The sequence below is a fragment of the Dipodomys spectabilis genome, unplaced genomic scaffold (genome assembly GCF_019054845.1).
Source record: "Dipodomys spectabilis isolate Male_0828 unplaced genomic scaffold, ASM1905484v1 ptg000130l, whole genome shotgun sequence".
Taxonomy (NCBI): Eukaryota; Metazoa; Chordata; class Mammalia; order Rodentia; family Heteromyidae; genus Dipodomys; species Dipodomys spectabilis.
Window position 1 is genome coordinate 3,284,678 of NW_024870807.1, and position 22,129 is coordinate 3,306,806.

At 40.3% G+C, this 22,129-nt stretch overlaps 1 protein-coding gene across 6 annotated transcripts in view; it reads left to right on the forward strand.

Annotated features, from left to right (window-relative positions):
- Rspry1 (ring finger and SPRY domain containing 1) overlaps positions 1-17,289 on the forward strand; it is a 46,518-nt gene extending 29,229 nt beyond the window's left edge. For all 6 annotated transcript variants that reach the window (XM_042689913.1, XM_042689910.1, XM_042689909.1 and 3 more), the window contains 9 exons: positions 1,969-2,035; positions 2,421-2,552; positions 3,294-3,409; positions 4,545-4,688; positions 9,540-9,651; positions 10,659-10,761; positions 11,092-11,244; positions 13,163-13,267; positions 17,130-17,289. In XM_042689913.1, coding sequence (XP_042545847.1) covers positions 1,969-2,035; positions 2,421-2,552; positions 3,294-3,409; positions 4,545-4,688; positions 9,540-9,651; positions 10,659-10,761; positions 11,092-11,244; positions 13,163-13,267; positions 17,130-17,226 — 1,029 coding nt within the window. In that variant the 3' untranslated portion in view covers positions 17,227-17,289. The remainder of the gene's footprint in view (positions 1-1,968; positions 2,036-2,420; positions 2,553-3,293; positions 3,410-4,544; positions 4,689-9,539; positions 9,652-10,658; positions 10,762-11,091; positions 11,245-13,162; positions 13,268-17,129) is intronic.
- Positions 17,290-22,129: the final 4,840 nt, after the last annotated feature.

Genomic DNA, 22,129 nt, shown 5'->3' on the forward strand with positions numbered 1-22,129 from the left:
TGGTTTTTGGGTGGTTAATTGAAGATAAGAATCTCATGACTTTTCTGCCAATATTGGCTTGGAACCATAATCCTCAGATCTTAGCCTCCTAAGTAGCTAGGATTACAGGCATGAGCCACAGCACCTGGGTTGGTTTTAAATTTAGCCATAAGATAGCTGCCATTATTAACTTGTGTGTCTGTATAGTCTCCGATGTGGTAATAGGGACTTCTTCAATGGGAACAAAACTGTGTGGCATTCCAACATCAGGCCAGGATCCTAGTATATATAAATCTCTAGGCCTGTCCCCTTTCCCTCTCTATTACTGTTCTTAAAGCTTCTATTTTCTGAGTATTTTGTATATCGTTTGTGAAGCTTGTTGTTTAGTGAGGCTGTGTATGCCTTCAGATTCCTCATCATGATGAACTTTAGTCTTGACTGGTCTATATTTTTTTCTCATTTTTCAAAATTATCTTTAAGTAGTTATACAGAGTGGTGTATGTGTGTATATATATAGATATATATAGATATATGGATAGATAGATAGATAGATAGATAGATAGATAGATAGATAGATAGATTTAGTTACTTTCACAGTAAATTTTGGCCTTTTTCAAAACTCCAGTGTTAAAGACCTTATTTGTTAGTGCCTACATGATATTGCTTAAGAGTACCCTTACACTGCTGCTTTGAGTAAACACTGAAGAAACAGGAGTGGCAACTCATGGTTTTCCCTTCAAGGAGTTTTCCTAGTAAGTTAATGGACAGAACTGCTCAGACAACAGAGCCTCCATCTTAAGACAGGATGTGATCAAGGACAAACTTCTTCTTAAGTGCCATAAAAATTCAAGAAAATAAGGCGGATGGCATATGAAGGGTGAGACACACATCTCAATGAAGATGAGCCTCAGCTGGGCCATGCCATAAAGTTAGGACTTGATTCTTCCCAGAAGACACAATGAGTTCTTGGCCCACAAGTAGAAGCCCAGAGACAGGAAGACAAGAATGGCGTAGCTTTGTGGCAGAGCAGGATGGTGGCTATATGAGCTTTTCCCTGCTGAGGTGGGCACTGGAAAAATAAATGGGCATTCTCTGGTGTTCTAGAGCACTTTGGAGGCTCACAGCACAGCTGTGGGGAAGGATGGCTATAAGAAGATAGGATGTTAAACAGGTAGACTATGGGCTGGGAATGTAGCTTTAGTGGTCGAGTGCTGGCCTAGCATGCATGAAGCCCTGGGTTTGATCCCTCAGTACCACATAAACAGAAAAAGCCAGAAATGGTGCTGTGGCTCAAGTGGTAGAGCTCAAACCTTGACCATAGAGAGGCTCAGGGACAGAGCCCAGACCCTGAGTTCAAGATCCAGGACCAGCAAAAAACAAAAATAAAAACAAGAAAACAGGTAGACCTTTCTTTAAGTGCAAGCTTACAGGATATGGACTCACATGTATGAACAGCACACTTGTTGCTCTCTCCTCTGTTAGCAGCATTTGTAGGAATCCTTTCAGAGACCAGGTTAAAAACAGTTGTTAATTTCATTATTTGTAGTTCTGGAACCTGGTGTTCTTATTCTGAATAAAAGATCACTTGCTTTTAAAGAATATGATAATAAAAAATAATTTTATTTAACAAAGCCCTAATACAAATTTTGCTAGGTAAAATGATATAATATACTTAATGATACATACAGTTGAAATTTTCATATTTATAGATAACCCCAGTGACTTGAAAAAAAATAGATTACGAGATTCTTATCATAGTTCTTCATTACAAACACTATTAGCCAAATGGACAATAAAGGACTTGAATGAGTGAAGTTTTTCTGACTGCTAAAATATATGTGTGTGTGTGTGTGTGTATATATATATATATATATATATATATATATATATATACACATATATCTACCACATATTGAGCAAGAAGAAGGAACTGATAACTTGCTGCCTCTGCCTGGAAATAACTTGTTTCTGTCTTGTGTTGTCTTTCAGAAGTTACAGTCCCACCCCACTGTCATGCTTTTTGCACTTATCGCACTGGAAAAGTTTGCACAGACAAGTAGGTATAGTGACTTCTCTGCATTAACGACCTTCTATGATGTAAAAATCTTACTTTTCTGAGTTATTGAATGAGCGTACGCTTTACATCCTAGCAGTTGTGGTACACGCTGTTTTTGCCTGGATAGACACTTCAATGCCAGTGAAGTGCAACAGGGACAAAGGCAAGGGTTTTTCCCACCTAAGTCACTAAGCATTTAGAGAGGAGAGATCGCCAGAATGTACTCAGGGCTTTTTGGCTGTGTCATCCCTGGAAGCTTTAGTAGAAGTCCATTATGGCTTCTACTTTTCCAATTGGTTTTCATCACTTCCTATTGCCACTAATTCACCCAGCAAATCATTCCACTCTTTTATGGGTAATTCAACAATTGCATCTTTCTCAACAGGTGAAAATAAATTGACTATCTCCGAATCCAGTATTAGCGACCGGCTTGTCACATTAGAGTCCTGGGCTTATGAACCTGATTATCTGAAACGTCAAGTTGGCTTCTGTGCCCAGTGGAGTTTAGACAATCTCTGTAAGTAGAAGTTGTCCTTCATTAAAATGTGCTTTTATTTCTAAATCTATTTCTTTGATAGGTTCACTGGCCTTTCTTTCATAGTAGTGGATGTGAGCCCTTTATAAGAGACCCTTCAGATAAGAATTACAGGAATGTTAAACCTTATTTTCTCATTTCCTACTGCAGTGAGGTTCATTAGTCATACGGCTCTAAGTAACCAACTCTCCAATGCATACTGTCTCCTCACCTCCTTGAAAGCAAACCCCAGTGACTTCTGCCTCTGGACCTGTTCCTTGCACTTGGACTTTGTTCGTTTTACTTCCCTCCCCCCTCTCAGCTTTGTACTTTAAACCCTAGTCATGTCTTACACTGTAACAGTTGTTCTTCACTCCTCACTGCTAGCACTGGGCTAATGCACTGTTGGATGTGAAACTTCCCTCCTCTGCCTCATCATTGTGAGTTCAGTATAGTGATAATTAAGACGGTTAAGACTTCTGAAATAGTGCAATGTGAATGTTGTTTTATGCAAAATAATAGATACAAGGAATGAAAGCATGAGCTTCCCCAGGGCTTCCTTACCTGGAATTGCTTGTCGCCTTCATGTGATAGTGTAGCAGCACATATAAGGCGCTAAGCTCACCACTGATTCTCTCTGCTCCTTGATACTAGTGGTAGATGGAGGTGGCAGTTGACAGTAGCTTTCGTTTTCTTCCCATAGCAGCCTGTCTAGGAAACATGACCACTTTTTTTCTTTTGCAGTTTTAAAAGAAGGTAGACAACTGACTTATGAGAAAGTGGATTTGAGTAGCATTAGGGCCATGCTGAATAGCAATGATGTCAGCGAGTACCTGAAGATCTCACCTCATGGCTTGGAGGTAAAGTTCTCACAGAGGGACTCCAGGGAATAAAATCATTTTGTTCCCATTTTCATGCCCTACTTCTGAACAAAAGCAAAATGGGTTGCAGAACAGGTGGAAGTTTATTTTCTAGCTGGAGGGTAGTTAAGAGCAGAAGATATGAGCTAGTGTTATTATAGAGCATTATCTAATCTGGTTTTGGGGTTTTTGTCTTTTGGGGGCTTGAACTCAAGGCCTGGGCATTGTCCCTGAGCTTTTATGCTCAAATGATAGCACTCTACCACTTGAGCCATAGCTCCACTTCTGGCTTTTTTGGAAGTTCATTGGAAATAAGAGTCTCATGGACTTACCTGCACAGGCTGGCTTCTAACCACGATCCTTAGATTTCAACCTCCTGAATAGCTAGGATTACAAGCGTGAGCCACCAGCTCCTGGCTCATCTACTCTGTAATGTCACACATGCTGCTACCCTGCTATAGGCATTGTCATACTGCCTGACTGGTTCAAGTTTCTGCTTTTCATCTTGGCCATTGCTCAACCAAAGGTCCAAAGACTGCTGTTTCAAACAGAAGCCCCTTCTTTTTAAATAACCCTACAGCCAGTTGTCAGAGGGCCTAGCTTTCTTTTCTCCTTGTGTAGCGAATGCTACCCATGTTGGTGTGAAGGTTAGTGTTAAGGTTGCTTATGTACAAGAAGGTGCCAGTCATCTAGGCATGTCAGAAGCAAAGAATTAGATGGATGATGGCTACAGTTCTTCTATATATTGCCCAATCTTTTGTGTTATTTTCTTTCTTAGGTTATACTTCAGTACCCTGTTTTATGCCTTTCTCTCCCCTTGCCAGGTGAAGATTTATGCACTTGTAAAAGGTTTTAGTCTGAAAGCAAAGCTTTTTAAGTACTGAAAAATGAAGCCAAAAGCCTTTCTTATTGCAGCCATCTTCAAGGTCTTGTAAGATTAGTGCCAATCTTATGAGATCTCCCTGGAAGTTAAACTAGGAAATATGTACAGTGTGTTTCATTTGCTTTTATACTTTTTGTCACTGAGGATGGGCTAGAGTTTAACAAGGAAAATTACACTCAGCTCTGCCAGTCTCACTTACTTGGTGGTTTCCAGGCACTAATGGTAGATTATTGTACTTTTTTATTTTTCCAGGCTCGCTGTGATGCCTCCTCTTTTGAAAGTGTGCGCTGCACGTTTTGTGTAGATGCTGGAGTATGGTACTATGAAGTAACTGTGGTCACCTCTGGTGTCATGCAGATTGGCTGGGCCACTAGAGACAGCAAATTTCTCAATCATGTGAGTACCATGGAGCCATGCAGAGGAAGCAACAGCAGTTCTGCTCAGCAGTTCTGGTGGATGGGCAGAAGAGGGCCACACACTTTTTGAACAAGTTTGCTCAGTAACTATCTAGTGCCCGATTCCTAACAGTGGTTTGCTAAAGTGATTGAAAAATGGGAAAACACAAGCGAAATTGCCCCTCTGCCATTTTTTTCTTCTGTGGTTTTTGTTTTGTGGGTTTTTCCCTTGAGTTTTAAAGTTCATCTAATTGTCCAACTAGGGGTTGGGTGGGCCTTTATCTTTGTAGGCTGTGTTATGGCCCCAACCAACCATATTTTTGGCTTAGTTTTTATATTGAGTCAGGATGACTTTTTACAATGAGATTAACCTTTGAGAATCTTGTAGGAATTCCTTTGAGAAATCTTGAAGGAATTCTCTTCCTTTCATACAATACTAAGTGTTGACTTGAATTTTCTCACTTGACTTTTACTTTATAAATCGTAGATGCATTTATGGTCAAAATTTAGTGCTTACCTTTTCTTACAGAAAGCAATGATACAAAAGGGAAGATTAATAAATCCATTAGACTACACAGTCCTAGGCTACTACTAAACCGGAGAGCACTAGAGTTCCTCCCTATCCTGCAGATACATGTTTTTTTTGGCCAAGTTATAGTCTTCCAAAGCCCAGCCCAACTGACTATTCTTTTGGCCAAATTGTAAGCTACTTAAAATTAAATCAGTTTCTACTAAGTATTTTGCATTCATATGACTTTCATCCCTTGAGATAGGAAAAGACCCTGATTGTTTTATTAATCTAAATAATACTCCAGTCCGTATGTAAGATCCTGAGATTGGCTGTAGAAGTGATCCAATAAGAGCATTCTAAACTTGCCAGCCATAAGAATATATTTTAAAGCTGGGCATCACACCTTAATCCTAGCTACTCAGGAGGCTGAGAGCTGAGGATCATGGTTCGAAGCCAGCCATAGCAGAAAAGTCCTTGAAACTTCTATCTCAAGTAAACTACTCAGAAAAAGCTGGAAATGGCACTGTGACTCAAGTAGTAGAGCACTAACACTGAGCAAAGAAGCTCAAGGATGACACTCAGGCCCTGAGTTCAAGCCCCAGTACTGGGGCGGGTGGGAGGGTAGGGGAATATATATATAAATATATTGTACATAATAAATATTAATATATTTAAGGGCCCTTTATTATGCCTTGAAATTGTTCATGGCATTTTACTGAAATTCCTAGACAAAGAAAAATGTTGGAATAAAAGGGTTAATGTACAAGTGAAGTCTGAACTCTGGTAAAAGTAGAAAAGTAAAGCACAGTCTTCCATTTCTTCTGCTGAGACTTCCCATCAAAAGTGCTCCCCTCCCTCTTTCTAGGCCATACATTGACATTTGAAAGTCTGGGCCTTTTTGAGCCTCCAAAGGGTCAAAAGAAACTGGGTCTGAAGAAAAATTCCAGTGTCTGTTTTCTAACATCAGCACTAGTTTACCAATTATACTGACTGCCTACTCCAAATAAAGTCCCTAGAGGTGATTTATTTTTTAAGACTTTTAAAAGGTCATTTTTAAAAATTTTATTATAAAGATGCTATACAGAGGGATTACAGTTACTTACATGAGTAAGGCAATGAGTGCATTACTTGTTGATCATTGTTACCCCTTTTAAAAGGCCTTTTTTTTTTGAGGGGGGGCGATCGGTTGTGGGACCTGAACTCTGGGCCTGAACACGTCCTTCAGCTCTTCAGCTCAAGGCTAGCTCTCTACCACTTAAGCCACAGTGCCACTTCCGGCTTTTTCTGCTTATGTGATGCTGAGGAATTGAACCCAGGGCCTCATGCATATGAGGCAAGCACTCTACCACTGAGCCACCTTCCCAGCCCAAAAGACCATTTTTTTAAGTTTTAAAAAATGCATATTTCCAGAAGCTGATGCTCATGCCTGTAATCATAGCTGTTCAGGAGGTTGGGATCTGAGGTTTGAGATGTGAAGCAAACCCAAGCAGCAGACCAAGAGACTCTTTTCTCAAATTAACTAGCAAAAAGCTGCAAATTAGAATTGTAGCTTGAATGGTGGAGAGCTAGCCTTGAATAAAATGCTAAACAAGAGCATGAGAGGCCCTGAGTTCAGCCCCACCCCAGTACCAGCACCAAAAAAAAAAAAAATCTTATGCTGAATTCATACTGATACTCATGTGCAATATTACAATTTCCATTTTACGGATGAGAAAACTGAGACAAGAAAATAGGACTAGAATTCAGTTCCATTCAAGGTCTATAGCAGTCATTTACTTTGTACTCAAAATATGGGGAGAATCCTCCAAGCTTGGTGGCACATACCTATCATCCAGCATACAGGACCCTGAGGCAGGAGGATCACAAGCCTGAGGACAGCCTTGGCTACGTTGTGAAACCCTGTCTCAAAAATTCCCACCCAGCCTGGACACCAGTGGCTCTTGCCTATAATCCTAGCTACCAAGGAGGCTGAGATCTAAGGATTGCAGTTCACAGCCTGCCTAGACAGGAAAGTCCATGAAACTCTTATCTCCAAATACCCACCAGAAAACTAGAAGTGGTGCTGTGGCTCAAGTGGTAGAGCACTATCCTTGAGCTGAACAGCTCAGGAACAGGGCCCAGGCCCAGAGTTCAAGCCCCACAACCAAAAAAAGAAAAAGAAAAAAAAAAACCTCCCTCCCCACAAAACCCTCTTCGAACCCCCAAACATGAGGAGAATGTGAGACATTTGGCACTGAAAAGTTATCCTAGAGCTAGAGCAAGTATGGATTCTTCTATGAAGGCAGCTTCTATATGAAATCTAGGCACAATTCTAGGCATAGGGCATCTGACAATGAATGTTACACATAATAGAGTTTTATCTTTTGGACTTTTTTTTTTTGGGGGGGGGGGGCGGTCATGGGGCCTGAACTCTGGGCCTGGGTGCTGTCCCTCAGCTCTTCAGCTCAAGGCTGGCACTCTACCACTTGAGCCACAGCGCCACTTCCGACTTTTTTCTTTTTGCTTATGTGGTACTGAGGAATCAAACCCAGGGCCTCATGCATGCAAGACAAGCGCTCTACCACTGAACCACCTTCCCAGCCCCTGGACTTATTTTTAATATAATTTGATATTATTAAGGTCTTGTACAGAGGGGTTACCATTTCATGAGTCAGGTGATTATTACATTTCTTTTTTGGACAATATCACCCCTTCCTTTGCTTCCTCTATACACATAGTTTTTAGTGGCCAGTGAAGCTGAATCATTCCATCTGCTGAGTGAGACTGATTTCTGCCATATAGTTGCAGATGTTTGATTCAAGTTGAGCGTTTCTTTTTTTTCTTAATTTATCTTTTTATTTCCAGTTTCTGTTTATTGATTCGATAAAGAAAATAAAATACTCTGTAAGTAACCCTCTTGACCTGTAAATGTTATATTAGTATTTAAGATGCAAGTTAGACTCAGATCACATCATTAGTTTATAAATCTGCCTTTAGTCTAACTATTACACTATGGGCCTCGGTAGCACTTTTAGTTCTATTTAAAGATCAAGCCCATGACCATTGCTTGAGTAAGTGAAACTGCTTAGTGAGGTTTACTCATGTATTTTTGACCAAGAGCAGCCCTGATGTCTCATATTCTGCTTTTTAACCCCACATACAAAATCATTTACTCTTGTAACCACTGAGTTAGGTATTCCCCCAGCACTTGACAATTACTCTCTCCACTGGTGTTCTGGATTCCTTTCTTACTCTTAGATATTTTTTTTAATTTTTTTATTCTTATTATAAAGGTGATGTACAGAGGGGTCACAGTACAGAAGTCAGGGAAAGAGTACATTTCTTTTTGAAATGCTCTCTCCCAGTTTTTCCCTCCCATCCCCACCCACCAGTTATATATAGTTCATTTTCAACATAGTGTCCAGTGAATACCATTGCAGGAACTTTTCTTACCCTTCATATTGTGATGATTTCGTTCTTTAAAAACAAACAAATGCATTTCTCTAATCCAAGTACTAATTGAGTCCCTATTATAAACTGATGAAATCTGCCTTTTCCCAAACAGGATTTTATTGATTTTTTTCCCCATACTTACAACTTTGTTTCAAGTAGACATTGTTCTGGCTTTTCTGAATGCTTTTGACTATACAGACAGGGGGTGGTTTACATTTCCACAAGGGGCTGGCTTCATTGTTTAGGCCATAGAATAAGCAAAATATCAGAACATTCTTATTTTTTGTAAGCACTGAAAGTAATTCATTAGGGTCCTATTTATAAATCTGTGTTGATAATTCTAGGAGATAATTGAAAGGCAATGTGTAATTAAAGAAAAATTATCAAGGACTTGTATGACACTCAAATTGGGCTACTCTTAAAGTAGCTTTTAGCTGGTGGAACCTCTAAAAGGGGGGCCATTTTAACCTGTCTCAAAATCTATAAGCATTTGAATATTTTTAATCTACTTGCAGGAAAGTGTTTGCCTGGCCACAGTGAGGTAGAAAGAGTAGTGATGTTGGCATCAAGACTTTTAAGTCCACACCTGCCTCTGCTTCTCATGTAACATGTCTGTAGGTGAAGTTGATGGACCTCTCTGTGCCTGTGTTACCTCTTCCACCTTGGTGTAAGCCACCAGCCTTATGGTGCTTAGTGAGAAATAAAAATGTGAAAATGCCTAAAACAAAGGAGATACTTAGCAATACAGTATATAAAGCTGTAATCTATTTACTAGGAACCATAAGGCTTTTCCTTTATCCAAAAAGTTTAAAGTCCGGCCACCAGGTTAATAGTTACATATGATACACTCTCTTCCCAGGTCAGAGCAGGCAGAACCTTGCTCATCCTCTGGGCCTTGTCTCTCTCCAGGAAGGGTATGGCATTGGGGATGATGAATACTCCTGTGCGTATGATGGCTGCCGGCAGCTGATTTGGTACAATGCCAGAAGTAAGCCTCATGCACACCCATGCTGGAAAGAAGGTATTCATTCAGAATTCTCCATCATGAGTTTATCAGTTGGGTATAATGGCGCATTTCTCACCCTAGGCCTTAACATTTTTCTCTTTAGCATATTTTTGGGTAGATGTTATCTAGGGAGTTTCACATCTTACCAGAGAGGCAAATAAATCATGATTTCATCGATATTTCATTGCTCACATAACGCACAGTTTTTTCCACATTTTAACATCCTTGAAATTGTGCATCCTACATTGTCAGAGTTTAACTGGCAGTATGTTTTCTTAATTGCTTATGAAAACACTGGTATGTGGAGGTCAGATCAGTTGCAAAAGAAAAAAGGATGAACATGGCTGGGAATGTGGCTTAATAGTAGAGTGCTTGCCTAGCATGCATGAAGCACTGGGTTCAATTCCTCAGTACCATATAAACAGAAAAAACCAGAAGTGGTGCTATGGCTCAAGCCTTGAGCAAAGAAGCTCAGGGACAGTGCTCAGGCCCTGAGTTCAAGCCCCAGGACTGGCGGGAAAAAAAAAAAAAAAGGATGAGCATGTAGAGTTTGTGGTTAACGTTGAACAGTGACATTCAAGCACATAAGAGAATCTTGGGAAGTGGCACTGTAGCTCAAGTGGTAGAGCGCTTGCCTTAAGCACAGAGACTCAGGGACAGCACTCAGGCCCTGAGTTCAAGCCTCACAATCAACAACAACAAAAAAGTTGTTTATTAGCTGGTTATGGTGGCTCACACCTGTAATCCTGAGGCTGAGATCTAAGGATCACAGTTCAAAGCCAGCCTGGGCAAGACAGTCCTCAATGAGACTCTTATCCCCAATTAACCATTATCCCCAGTTAACCACTCAAAAAAAAAGGATCTGGGTATGGCTTAAAGTGGTAAAGCAATAGCCTTGAGCAAAAGAGTTCAGGGACAGTATCTGGGCCCTGAGTTCAGACCCACAATGTACCAAAAAAAAAAAAAAAAAATCTTGATAATACACAGCACTATCCTTAACAGCATTTTGTTTTGTCTGCTAGGAGACACAGTCGGGTTTCTGTTAGACTTGAATGAAAAGCAAATGATCTTCTTTTTAAATGGCAACCAGCTGCCTCCTGAGAAGCAAGTCTTTTCATCTACTGTGTAAGTAGCTTGTCTCAGAAATTCAAGTAGATGCACGGAATATACTTTTCTCCAGGAGAAAAACTTTATTTTATGTAAACAATCATAATGAGAAAGTGATTTTTTATTTATTTAGGAATGCCTATAGTAAGACCTAAACCTATTTGACATAAAAGATAAAGGTGTAGTATTCTCGGGCTTACAGGCTTATCTAGCTTAATACATAGCAACTGTTCTCCTTTCTCTCTGCCAGCATGTGACTGGTTCACCTTGACTCTGAAAACCAATATATGTGAGGATTTACTTTGGCTTTATGAATTCTGTTGACCCCATATTCATTTTTATTTATAGATCTGGATTTTTCGCTGCAGCTAGTTTCATGTCATATCAACAATGTGAGTTCAATTTTGGAGCAAAACCATTCAAGTACCCTCCATCTATGAAATTCAGCACTTTTAATGACTATGCCTTCCTAACAGCTGAAGAAAAAATAATTTTGCCAAGGTGAGAAATGTACCAAGGCTGTCTCCTGATTGTTACATATACTTATATACTTAGGATAAACCATTTATGAGAGACATTTTTCAACTTTTATTAAGAAATTTTGAAACCCTCACTAAACATGCTGACTTTCTTGGAAATATAAATTAACTGAAACATATCAGGAAAATATATATATATATATATATATATATATATATATATGAACCAGTTATTAATATGAAATTATTGGGAAAATAATTAAGACCCATGTTTCCCTAAAGTACTAAGTGGTTTCACAGGGATTTCTAGAATTTGATTAAGACCAAATATGTAGGTAATAACGTTGCTGTTATTTAGTGTTGAAGAACCTAGAAAGTTTTTTTTTTTTTCAAATTGGCTTGTTAAATGAGAAGAGATTTCATTGCTATAGCTCCACACATTTATATTGTATTCCAACCAATGTCACCCCCTCTATCATACTCCTTGCTCACCTCCTTCTAAAAAATAGCATCCCCAACCAGTTTCGTTGATTCATTTTCATAGTTGCAAATTATTTCCACAGTATTTAACCACCTTTGTTCTCCCCTCCAGCCCACCCACCATCCAACTAATCCCCATAACGTCTGTTCCTCTTCTCCCACCCCCAACCTCCCTAATGAGGTTTTTGTAGATATTCCATTGAATTTGTATGTTACTTTTATCAATATAGCCATTTTCAAATATTCTGCCAATTCATGATATGGGATATCTTCCCATCTAATGATATCTTTTTTAATTCCTTTCTTCACAGTCTTGTATTTTTCATTGTAGAAGTCTTTCTCTTCCTTAGTTAGATTGATACCCATTTTTTTGTTGTTTTTTTTCTTTTTGTGCCAATCCTAGGGCTTGAATTCAGGGCCTGGGCTTTGTCCCTGAGCTTTTTCTGCTCCAGCCTGGTTTACATAGTGAGTTCCAATCTGATCTAGAGTACATACTGAGACCTGCCTAGGAAAAAAAAACAAAAACAAAACTGGTTTTTAATAGTTTCGGGTTTTTTTTTGGGGGGGGAGGGGGCGAGTCCGGTCGTGGGGCCTGAACTCTGGGCCTGGGTGCTGTCCCTCAGCTCTTCAGCTCAAGGCTAGTGCTCTACCACTTGAGCCACAGCGCCACTTCTGGCTTTTTTTCTTTTTGCTTATGTGGTGCTGAGGAATCGAACCCAGGGCCTCATGCATGCAAGGCAAGCGTTCTACCACTGAGCCACCTTCCCGGCCCTAGTTTGGGTTTTTCTGCAATGGAATTTTATTATTTCAACATCTCTGAACTCTGAAAATATGTTTACAAACACATCTCTGTATGAAGTGAATAGACCAATATAGTTCAGATTTTTTTTAAAGTAAAAAGAATCTGGGCGCTAGTGGCTCACGCATGTCATCCTAGCTACCAAGGAGGCTGAGATCTGAGGATCACAGTTCAAAGCCAGCCTGGTCAAGAAAGTCCTTGAGGCTCTTATCTCCAATAAACCACCAGAAAACAGGAGTGGTACTGTGGCTCAAGTGGTAGAGCGCTTGCCTTGAGATGAAGAGCTAAGGAACAGCACCGAGGCCCAGAGTTCAAGCCCCATGACCAACAAAAAAAAAAAAAAAAAAGTAAAAAGAGCACTAGACTTAGAATCAAAGGATTTTAATTTGATTTCTGACTTTAGTAACCGTGATCTTGGGTAAATCATTCCCTTGAACTTTAATTTGTCTGTAAAATGAGAATGTCCAAGTCTCCTTCACTGCCTCCTGAGAGTAAAGTATGAGGTATTATGTTTGAAAACTTTACTGAACAAAGCAGAAGCAAGGCTTAGTATATCTCTCATAGGTAGGCCATTACTCAAAGTGTTTTATATGCATCGCAATTAACAAGAAACCCCTTTTCCTGCTAGGAGAATGAATTTTAAACTGCTTTGTCTATGCAGGCACAGGCGTCTGGCTCTGTTGAAACAAGTCAGCATCCGTGAGAACTGCTGCTCCCTTTGTTGTGATGAAGTAGCAGACACACAGCTGAAGCCATGTGGACACAGGTTTGTACATTGCAGAGGCAACATTTTACCCCTCTCTTGACTCACTTTTAGGGTACTGCCAACTCCCTAGCCATTAAGCAGGAATTTTATATCAAAAGTGGATTACACACTGAAGAATTTTTTTTTTTTGGTCCGGTCGTGGGGCCTGAACTATGGGCCTGGGCACTGTCCCTCAGCTTTTCAGCTCAAGGCTAGCACTCTACCACTTGAGCCACAGCGCCACTTCCGGCTTTCTTTTTGCCTATGTGGTGCTGAGGAATCGAACCCAGGGCCTTACACATGCAAGGCAAGTGCTCTACCACTGAGCCACCTTCCCAGCCCCTGAAGAATTTTTCCTAAATGCATGAATTAATTTTTAAAATAGAAAAAAGGCTATGGAGGGGAAAGAAAAAAAAAAAGTGGGTTACAGCCAGGTACCAGTAGCTCTTACCTGTAACCTTAGCTACACAGGAGGCTGAAATCTGAGGATGGCAGTTCAAAGCCAGTTGAGAAGGCTAACACCCTCCCTGCCATCTTAAATTTCAGCTGTAAGCTGGGTGCCAGTGGCTCATGCCTGTAATCCTAGCTACTCATGAGGCTGAGATCTGAGGATCTCGGTTCAAAGCTAGCCCAGGCAGGAAAGTCCGTGAGACTCTTATCTCCAATAAACTACTAGAAAATTGGAAGTGATGCTGTGGCTCAAGCAGTAGAGCAGTACCTTGAGCTGAAGAGCACAGGGACAGCACCCAAGCCAAGTTCAAGCCCCACGACCTACAAAAAAAAAAAATCAGCTGTAGGGGATGAACTTAGCAGACAGCTTAGATCTTTCATGACATAGTATCTAAGCATTGGCCAGAGCAGCAAATAATCTGGGCCCGAAGAAAGCCATCCCAACCAAGATTACAAAGAGGAAGAGGTGTAGAGCTTCCCTGGCCAGTCTAAGTGAAAAACACTCATGCTAGTGTTATAGCCAGCTGCTTGTAATTCATCACATCCCATACGTTGTCTTTCTCATGCTATTCACAAAGCTTAGGCCACCTGATCTCCTGCAGTCCAGAACCTGGAATATAAACCTTAGTTCATCATCCCCATGAATGAGCCAGCCTGACTCCTGACTCAGCTTCTGTATACTTATCTTCTGAGATGGGTTGCTATCTGGCTGTTTCATTTCACCCATAGTTATACCAGTTTCTCTTCAAAGCCCAGAATTTCCAAATGATTGCCTTTGCAGGCAGGTATTAGTTATTGGGGCCTTACAGAGTTTAAAGGTTGGATTTTTACTTTTTTTTTTTTTTGTCTTTGTACCTTTTTTTTTTTTTTTTTGGATTTTTACTTTTTTAAGATAGGGTCTTATAGCCCAGGCTAGCTTTGAATACCTCAGCCTCTTGAATGCTGATATTGATACTCTTTTCTATTTTTATTTCTGTAAGAGTGTTAAGATCCTAAACAACAGGATCCTGGTATTCATCTGAGAGCCCTCTGGTCCTTCCCTATGATTTGGCATACAATAAGGGCTTGTTCAAAAGTGCTACTGTATAAAGTGAAAACAGGACCACCTATCTTAAACGTGATCATAGTTTCTATAATAGGCATATTCAAAACAGGAAATTAAGGGAATGATAAGAAAATTTAGCCTAACTTGAGTTAGCAACAATCTTTAAAGATTGACAATAAAGAAAAGAAATCTGAATTACTAGAACTGGACTACTAGAATAAACTGAAAATTTAAGCATTCCTAGTACTACAGAAGAGATTGCCTTTGCTTCCCTTCCAAAGCACCTAGCCCAGATGGTTTCACAGGTGAATTCTTCATAATTTTCAGGGAAGAGGTCAAATTCCAGCTAAACTTCAATAGACCACAGATAAAAAATAGAAACCCACAATATTATTTTTACAAAGACTGCATGTTAATCATATCAAAAACTGATAAAGAAAACACACACACAGAAAGAAAACTGCCAGGTACCAGTGGCTCAAGCCTATAATCCTAACTACTCAGGAGGCTGATATCTGAGAGCTGAGGATCATAGTTTGAACCCAGCCCAGGCAGAAAAATCTGTGAGATTCTTCAATTAATGACAGAAAAAGTCAGAAATGGAGCTATGGCTCAAGTGGTAGAGAGCACTACCCTTAAGCAAAATTTGCTTAGGGATATCACAGAGTTCAAGCCCCTGGGCCAGCCCAAAAAAAAAGAAAACTTTTTTGCTTGTGATTATAAATCTAAAAATATAAAAAATGTAAATGAAATATTCACAGGTAGGCTGGGGATGTAGCTCAGTAGTACAGCCTAGTCCTAGCATGAATTAGAATCTGGGATTTGGTCCTCTACATCACCACCAAATAGAAAAAAGCAAAGCAAATGGATGCAAAAATGGCAAAATGTAAATCTACTAATATAATTTACTCAAATATAGCTGTTGAGAGGGTGTTATTGCTTCAACCAAGAAAATTCACTGTCCATTCTATTTTTGCCAGGGGAGGGTACCATGGCTTGAACTCTGGGGCCTTAAGCTCTCACTGGGCTTTCTTGTTTATAGCTAAGGCTCTACCACTTGAGCTACATTCTAGTCTGTCTTTCCGCTGGTTAATTGACAGACTTTTTTGCCTAGGCTGGCTTTGAACTGAGATTCTCCAGGTCTTAGCCTCTGGAGTAGCAAGATCAACAGGTGTTAGCTGCCAGTGCCCAGCTCAATATCAATTCTTTTTAATTATTAATACCAAGTAGTCATACAAGGAGGTTACAATTCTGTAAGTCAGGTTATAAGTACAATGAGTCTTGATCAGTGTCTCCCCTTCCATTGTTTTCCCTCACTTTCCTCCTCCTACCCCTGCCCTCAAGTTATAGAGTTCAATTTTTACATAATGTACATAGAATACAATGACTGCATATGCTCACCCTTCCTCCATTTGTGTGTCCTCTTTTTCCCCCTCCCAAAGAAGACATGTTTCTACTTCCTGGTCAATACCCATTCCTTCCCACCCCCCAACCCGGCTGTGGGACTTGGGCACTGTCCCTGAGCTTTCAGACACAGCACCACTTCCAGTTTTCTGGTGGTTAATTGGAGAGAAGAGTTTCATGGACTTTTCTGCCTGGGCTAGCTTCAAACTATGATCCTCAGCTCTCAGCCTCCTGAATAGCTAGGATTACAGGTATGAGCCACCAGTGCCTGGCCAATACCCATTCTTGACATATGGAATATTATAACACAAATATAGATAGAAGGAAATCCCAGTTTAAAATACACTTGAAAAGGTCAGCACAGCAATTAACATTTGAGAAGATCAGCACAGCAATTAACCTTCCCATCTGCAAGAAAGAATCCAAGCAAGACTCTCTAGGGCTTGAACTCAGAGCTAGGTGCTGTCCTTAGCTTTCTTACTCAAGGCTAGCACTCTACCATATTGGCCACATTTCTACTTCCAGCAGTCGTTTTAATAGTCTCAACAAACTTCCCTGCCTGGGCTGGCTTCAGACTTCAGTCCTCATATCTCAGCCTCCTGAGTAGTTAGGGTTACAGGTATGAACCACTAGCAGCTGGCTTCATTTTTTTTTTTTTTGGGTCCGGTTGTGGGGCCTGAACTCTGGGCCTGGGCACTGTCCCTCAGCTCTTCATCTCAAGGCTAGCCCTCTACCACTTGAGCCACAGCACCACTTCCGGCTTTTTATCTTTTTGCTTATGTGGTGCTGAGGAATCAAACCCAGGGCCTCAGGCATGCAAGGCAAGCGCTCTACCACTGAGCCACCTTCCCAGCCCCTTCATTTTATTTTTTAAGCCATCTATAAATATTACCCTTTCACCTAACTTATTAACAGTTTAGATTTAGTTGGCAGGTAGAGTCTGACCTTTTGAAGCATTAACTTCTTTTATGTCTTTCTCCCCAGTGACCTGTGCATGGATTGTGCCTTGCAACTGGAGACCTGCCCATTGTGTCGTAAAGAAATAGTGTCTAGAGTCAGACAGATTTCTCATATTTCATGACACATGTGAAGAGGCGTCATGGACTCATTTCTACTCAATTCCAGCCAATGTCAAAAAGAAAAAGAAAAAAAATCCATCTCGAATCAGTTGTACGCACATTGAAACTTATAGCCATGGCCAGATTTTATGCTAAAAATGGTAGTTTCTCAAAGACAAAATTCTCTTAGAATCTAATCCAACTTGCCAGCCCTGAATTCCTTTTAAGGCCAAGGAAAGCTGAACGCCAGCAGCCAGGCCTGTGGTACTTCCATGAAAATCAATAAGTGACAATGCCCTCTGAGTGCTGAAACCACCAGAACTCTCCATGTTGGGTTCATTTGATTGTTTAACAGGGGATGCTTTGTGTCACAATCTGAAGTTTTTATTTGGGGGAGGAGTCCTTTTGGAGACGTGAGTGACAGTGTTTCTGGGGTCAACATCACCTGTCAGGTGTACAGGTCATTTGGCATGGATGTTGCATGGCAGACCTGAATCTGTAAAAGTAAAATTCCACAGGTCATCACCAAGCAACATGGAGAACCTGAAGGAAGGTGCAGACTGTAGAAAAAAACACAAATTTTTTTATACTTCAGTGATTCCAAAGAACATTCTAGTTTTTTTTAACTGCAGAAAATTGGTGGTATTTTCACATTCATGGTGTTTCTATCCAATCTCCGTACCCATATTTTATGAGGAAAAAAAATGTTTTACCAATGCAGGAGGAATTCTTAAATCAACTGTAATGTTAGACTGGAGAAAATTTGGTATTTAGGGTATTTTTAAGGTACCATTCAAATCAGGTTTTTTTGTTGTTGTTTGGTTTTTTTGTTTAAAAATTTTTTTAATCAGTATTGTTTTGGGAAGTAATACACTTTGAAACTCTTGAACCAGTAGTCTCAAAAACTCTAAAGGACAGTCTGAGAACACTTATTTCTGTTGTTTTAAATAAATACATGGTTTTGAATAGTAAATTCAATCATGGATTGTTGACTGTCTTCATCAAAAGTGTTTATCCCTCTCAGGGTCTCTGGTGAAGACCTTCAAGAGTTCGATTTTTTTTTTCTCCCAGAAAATTGGAAGGTAGAACTGTAAATTCATAGAGCTTACTTTATAATGGTGTACCTCAGCAGCTGCCTTTCAATTTACGCCAAGTCCTTACTGAGTTTATACTTGAACAGTAAATATGTCTTCTGAGTTTTATAGCGTCTTAAACTCAATGCACATTTTTTCTTCCTTTCCCACCCTTTCTTGTTTGTAGTTCATTAAATCTGTCCATTACAGAGATTTCCTTCCTGGCTGTACTTGTTGGGGTGCTGGATTTTTTTTCCATGTCTCTAGTCTTCCATAAATCCAAAAAAATATATATATATAAATATACATCTATAGAGATATATGTTCTCTTTAGCTTGTGGTGAATACAGTAATTTGCATTGAAGAATAAAACATCTGTTGCCTTTTTTAACTAAGGTTTCATAGCTTTCATTGCTGCCTTCTGCTGAAGTCCCTACTCTTCAGAGTAGGAGAGACTCATGTAAGAATAGTAAAGGGCACAGAGGTAGAGCACTTCCCCAGCATACTTAAGGCCCTAGGTTCACCACCACCACCGTGTACACACACACACTGAAGAAGTTTGATTACTTTCTTTATTGACCAGGTCCCCACTGAGCTCCTAATCTACCCTGGGCCCTGCCTGTTGTACAGTACTTGTGTTTGTGGAGTTTGTGGGGAAGGGGGAGTGTGGTTTTTTGTTGTTGGTGGTTTTTTGTTTTTGTTTTTGCTGTGATAATTTGTTAGTGCCCTGAAGAAAAATAATATAGTTATTTTTTTGTTGGTTTGGTTTGGTTTGGTTTTGGTCCTGAGGCTTGAAGTCGGAGCCTGGGTGCTGTCCCTGAGCTCTTTTATGCTCGAGGTGAGCTCTCTACCACTTTAAGCCACAGCTCTACTTCCAGGTTTTGAGTGGTTAATGATAAGAGTCTCACAGGGACCTTTCTGCCTGGTCTGACTTTGAACTGCAGTCTTCACCTCTGAGCCTCCTGAGTAGCTACAATTACAGGTGTGAGCCATCGGCGCCCAACTGAGAATATAGTTAGTTCTAAGGAAGAAGGCAGACCTATTTGTATGTTTAGCTGGATGTAGGAGGTTGTCAGGAGGAGGAAAAAGGCTACAGCCAGGCAGAGGGGCTGAGGACTGGGTAACTAGATAAGCACTGCATTAGAAGCTCAGGTCCTCACTAAAGAGCTCAAGGCTGGGATATGGTGGAAGGTCCTGTCTCTGTTGAGAAACAAGAAAAAATAGTATGTGCTAGTGTTGGAAGCTTGTGAAGGGTTTTCTATTTTGTCCTAAATTCAGTAGGAAAAAAAAGGACTTTGAATGTGGAAGTAATCTGATAATTTCAGATGGCTCTAGCTTGTATTTGGAGATTGGGATGGAAGAATGGGTTGGGGTTACAGAAGCACAAAATAGAAGAGGTGGGACCAGTAAGGAGGCTGAAATAGTCCAGCTGAAGGCTGTATGAAAACTCTTGAGAGAAAAGAGATGAAATTAACTGTTAATCTGTGAGGAATCAAAGGAACACAGGAACCTATCAGTATTCCATACATTTATGTCAGGCCTTTGGCCTTAAAATGGACCACAGAAGCAAAAGGCTAAAATATTAAAATTGATTTAACCACTCATGAAGGAATCAAAAGTGTAACCTTTGAATTACAAAGGAAAGACATTGGTTTACTCCACAGAGGAGAAGGGAAGGATTGGCAAACTAGGACAAGATCCTGTGCTGAAGGAAACCATTTAAGAGAAATTAAACGGGAGTCTTTTATTCTTGTTATGTTGCTACAGGCTGGAAGGGGCAGATTAAGTAATAACACTTCCCAAATGTTAAGAAAATTAAGGTTTCAGGAGGGGAAAAAATGAAGTGCTGGGGTGTTGTTGTTGTTGTTAGTAAATAAAGCAGGAGAAAATTGTCATTTGCAGAGTGCCAGGAAATAGTGATTCAGTCTTAGAAGCAGAAACTTTGGCCTGTGTTTCAGCCATCTTCATGGTGTATCCATGAAAACATCACTTACAACTATTCTTAATGCTAATCCACAAAGGCTTTTAAATTTTATTAATGGAAAAGCATCATTTAGATATATTCAATTTGAACTTTATTGGGGGGGAGCCAGTATTCTGTTTCCAGCAGAAAAACCTCATGTTCTAAGAGTATGTTTAATAGCAGGCATTGAGAGCAATATAGTATGATCAATGATCCTTTGCAGTAGAACTTAGCCAGTGCCCACCAGGCCTTCATCGGTTAAATAGAGGTAATATTCTTTTAACCAGGGTTGTAGTTTTGGCCCTTTCCTCAAAGCACTTTTAAAGGAAACTATAAATGTTTAATATAGTGTCTAGTAAATGCCTAAGTAAGCAGGTACCTGTTATCTTTATCCTTTCTTCCTAGAGCCAAACATGGCAAAATAGATTAAAAGATTGCTGCAAAATCCTTGGTATTCTTCCCAGCAAATGAGGTTTAAAGCCTGGTGTGGTTGTTCACACATGTAATTCCAGAGAATCACCAATTTGAGGTCACCCTGGGTGTCAGCAAGACCTTCAAGAAAATGAGGTTTAAGGCTGGGCACCAGTAGCTTACACCTGTAAGTCCTAACTGCTCGGGGAAGAAGGGGAGGATCTTCATTTGAGGCAGGCCTAAGCAAAAAAAAAGTTCTTAAGCCTCCATCTCAACAGAAATAGCTGAGTATGAAGGCATGTGCCTGTCATCCCAGGTATGTTGGGGAAGCATAAGCAGGATCACAGTCCAGGCTGATAGAAAAGTAAGACTGTAAAAAAAAGCAACCAGAGCAAAAAGAAAACAGTGAAGAAAGAAGAAATGAGGTTCATAGCATTTGGAGTGTAGTTCAGTGGTAGAGTTTTACCTAGCAAACATGAATCTCTGTATCAATCCCTAATATCCCTTTCTCCCTCCCCCTTTTTTTAAAGGTTTATGACCTTTAAATCTGGGTAGATTCTATGTATTCTTTATGCTTTACGAACAACATATGAATGACTCTGTCCATTTCCAATTCCAGACCCTTAAGTGACTGACAGTCCCTGAAATGCTTGCTTTTTGCCCAGTCACCATGATGTAAGAAAACCCAAATATCCCCAGAAAGACCTCTATGCAGAGGAACTCAGGTTAAATATACACATCCACAGCTGATCTCTTAGCAACAGCCAACACTAATTTGCTGGCCAGGTGAGTGAGCTCCTCTGAAGGAGTTTCTGGCTTCATGATGAGCCCTGCGCAAGCTGTAATAGTGAGAACATAATTGTTTTAGACCAGTAGGTTGTGTGGTTTGTAACAGCAATCAAAACAGATGAAGTTATTCATTGTTTCATTCATTCTCCACTCTGACCTCATGACTTAGTAGGTAAGTTCTTTTCGAGACCAGAAAGTACCTGATGGAGGAATACTGGGAAGGTGGCTCAGTGGTAGAGTGCTTGCTTTGCATGCATAAGGCCCTCGGTTCCATTCCTCAGCACCACATAAGCAGAAAACGCTGGAAGAGGCACTGTGGCTCAAGTGGTAGAGCACTAGCCTTGAGCTGAAGAGCTGAGGGACAGCACCCAGGCCCAGAGTTCAGGCCCCACGACCGACCCAAAAAAGGTTTAACATTCTGGATGAAACTTCTGGAACAGTTCAGTTTCTGATTGACTGGCTCAAAGTAGTGTTCTCAATTTCTGACTTGCATAATTAGATCCATAATAAGCCTCATAATCTATAATGCAAAGATTATGATGCAACTTGCAAGAGTTCCACCACATGCAGTAGAGCCTTTTTTCCATCTTCCCCTAAGGGGGAAGTAACTTACAAATCTGCAAGATCAAAGTCTGGCTCAAACGATTTAACAATTTACGGCGTTCTTTAAAAGGCTCTTTGAAAAACACA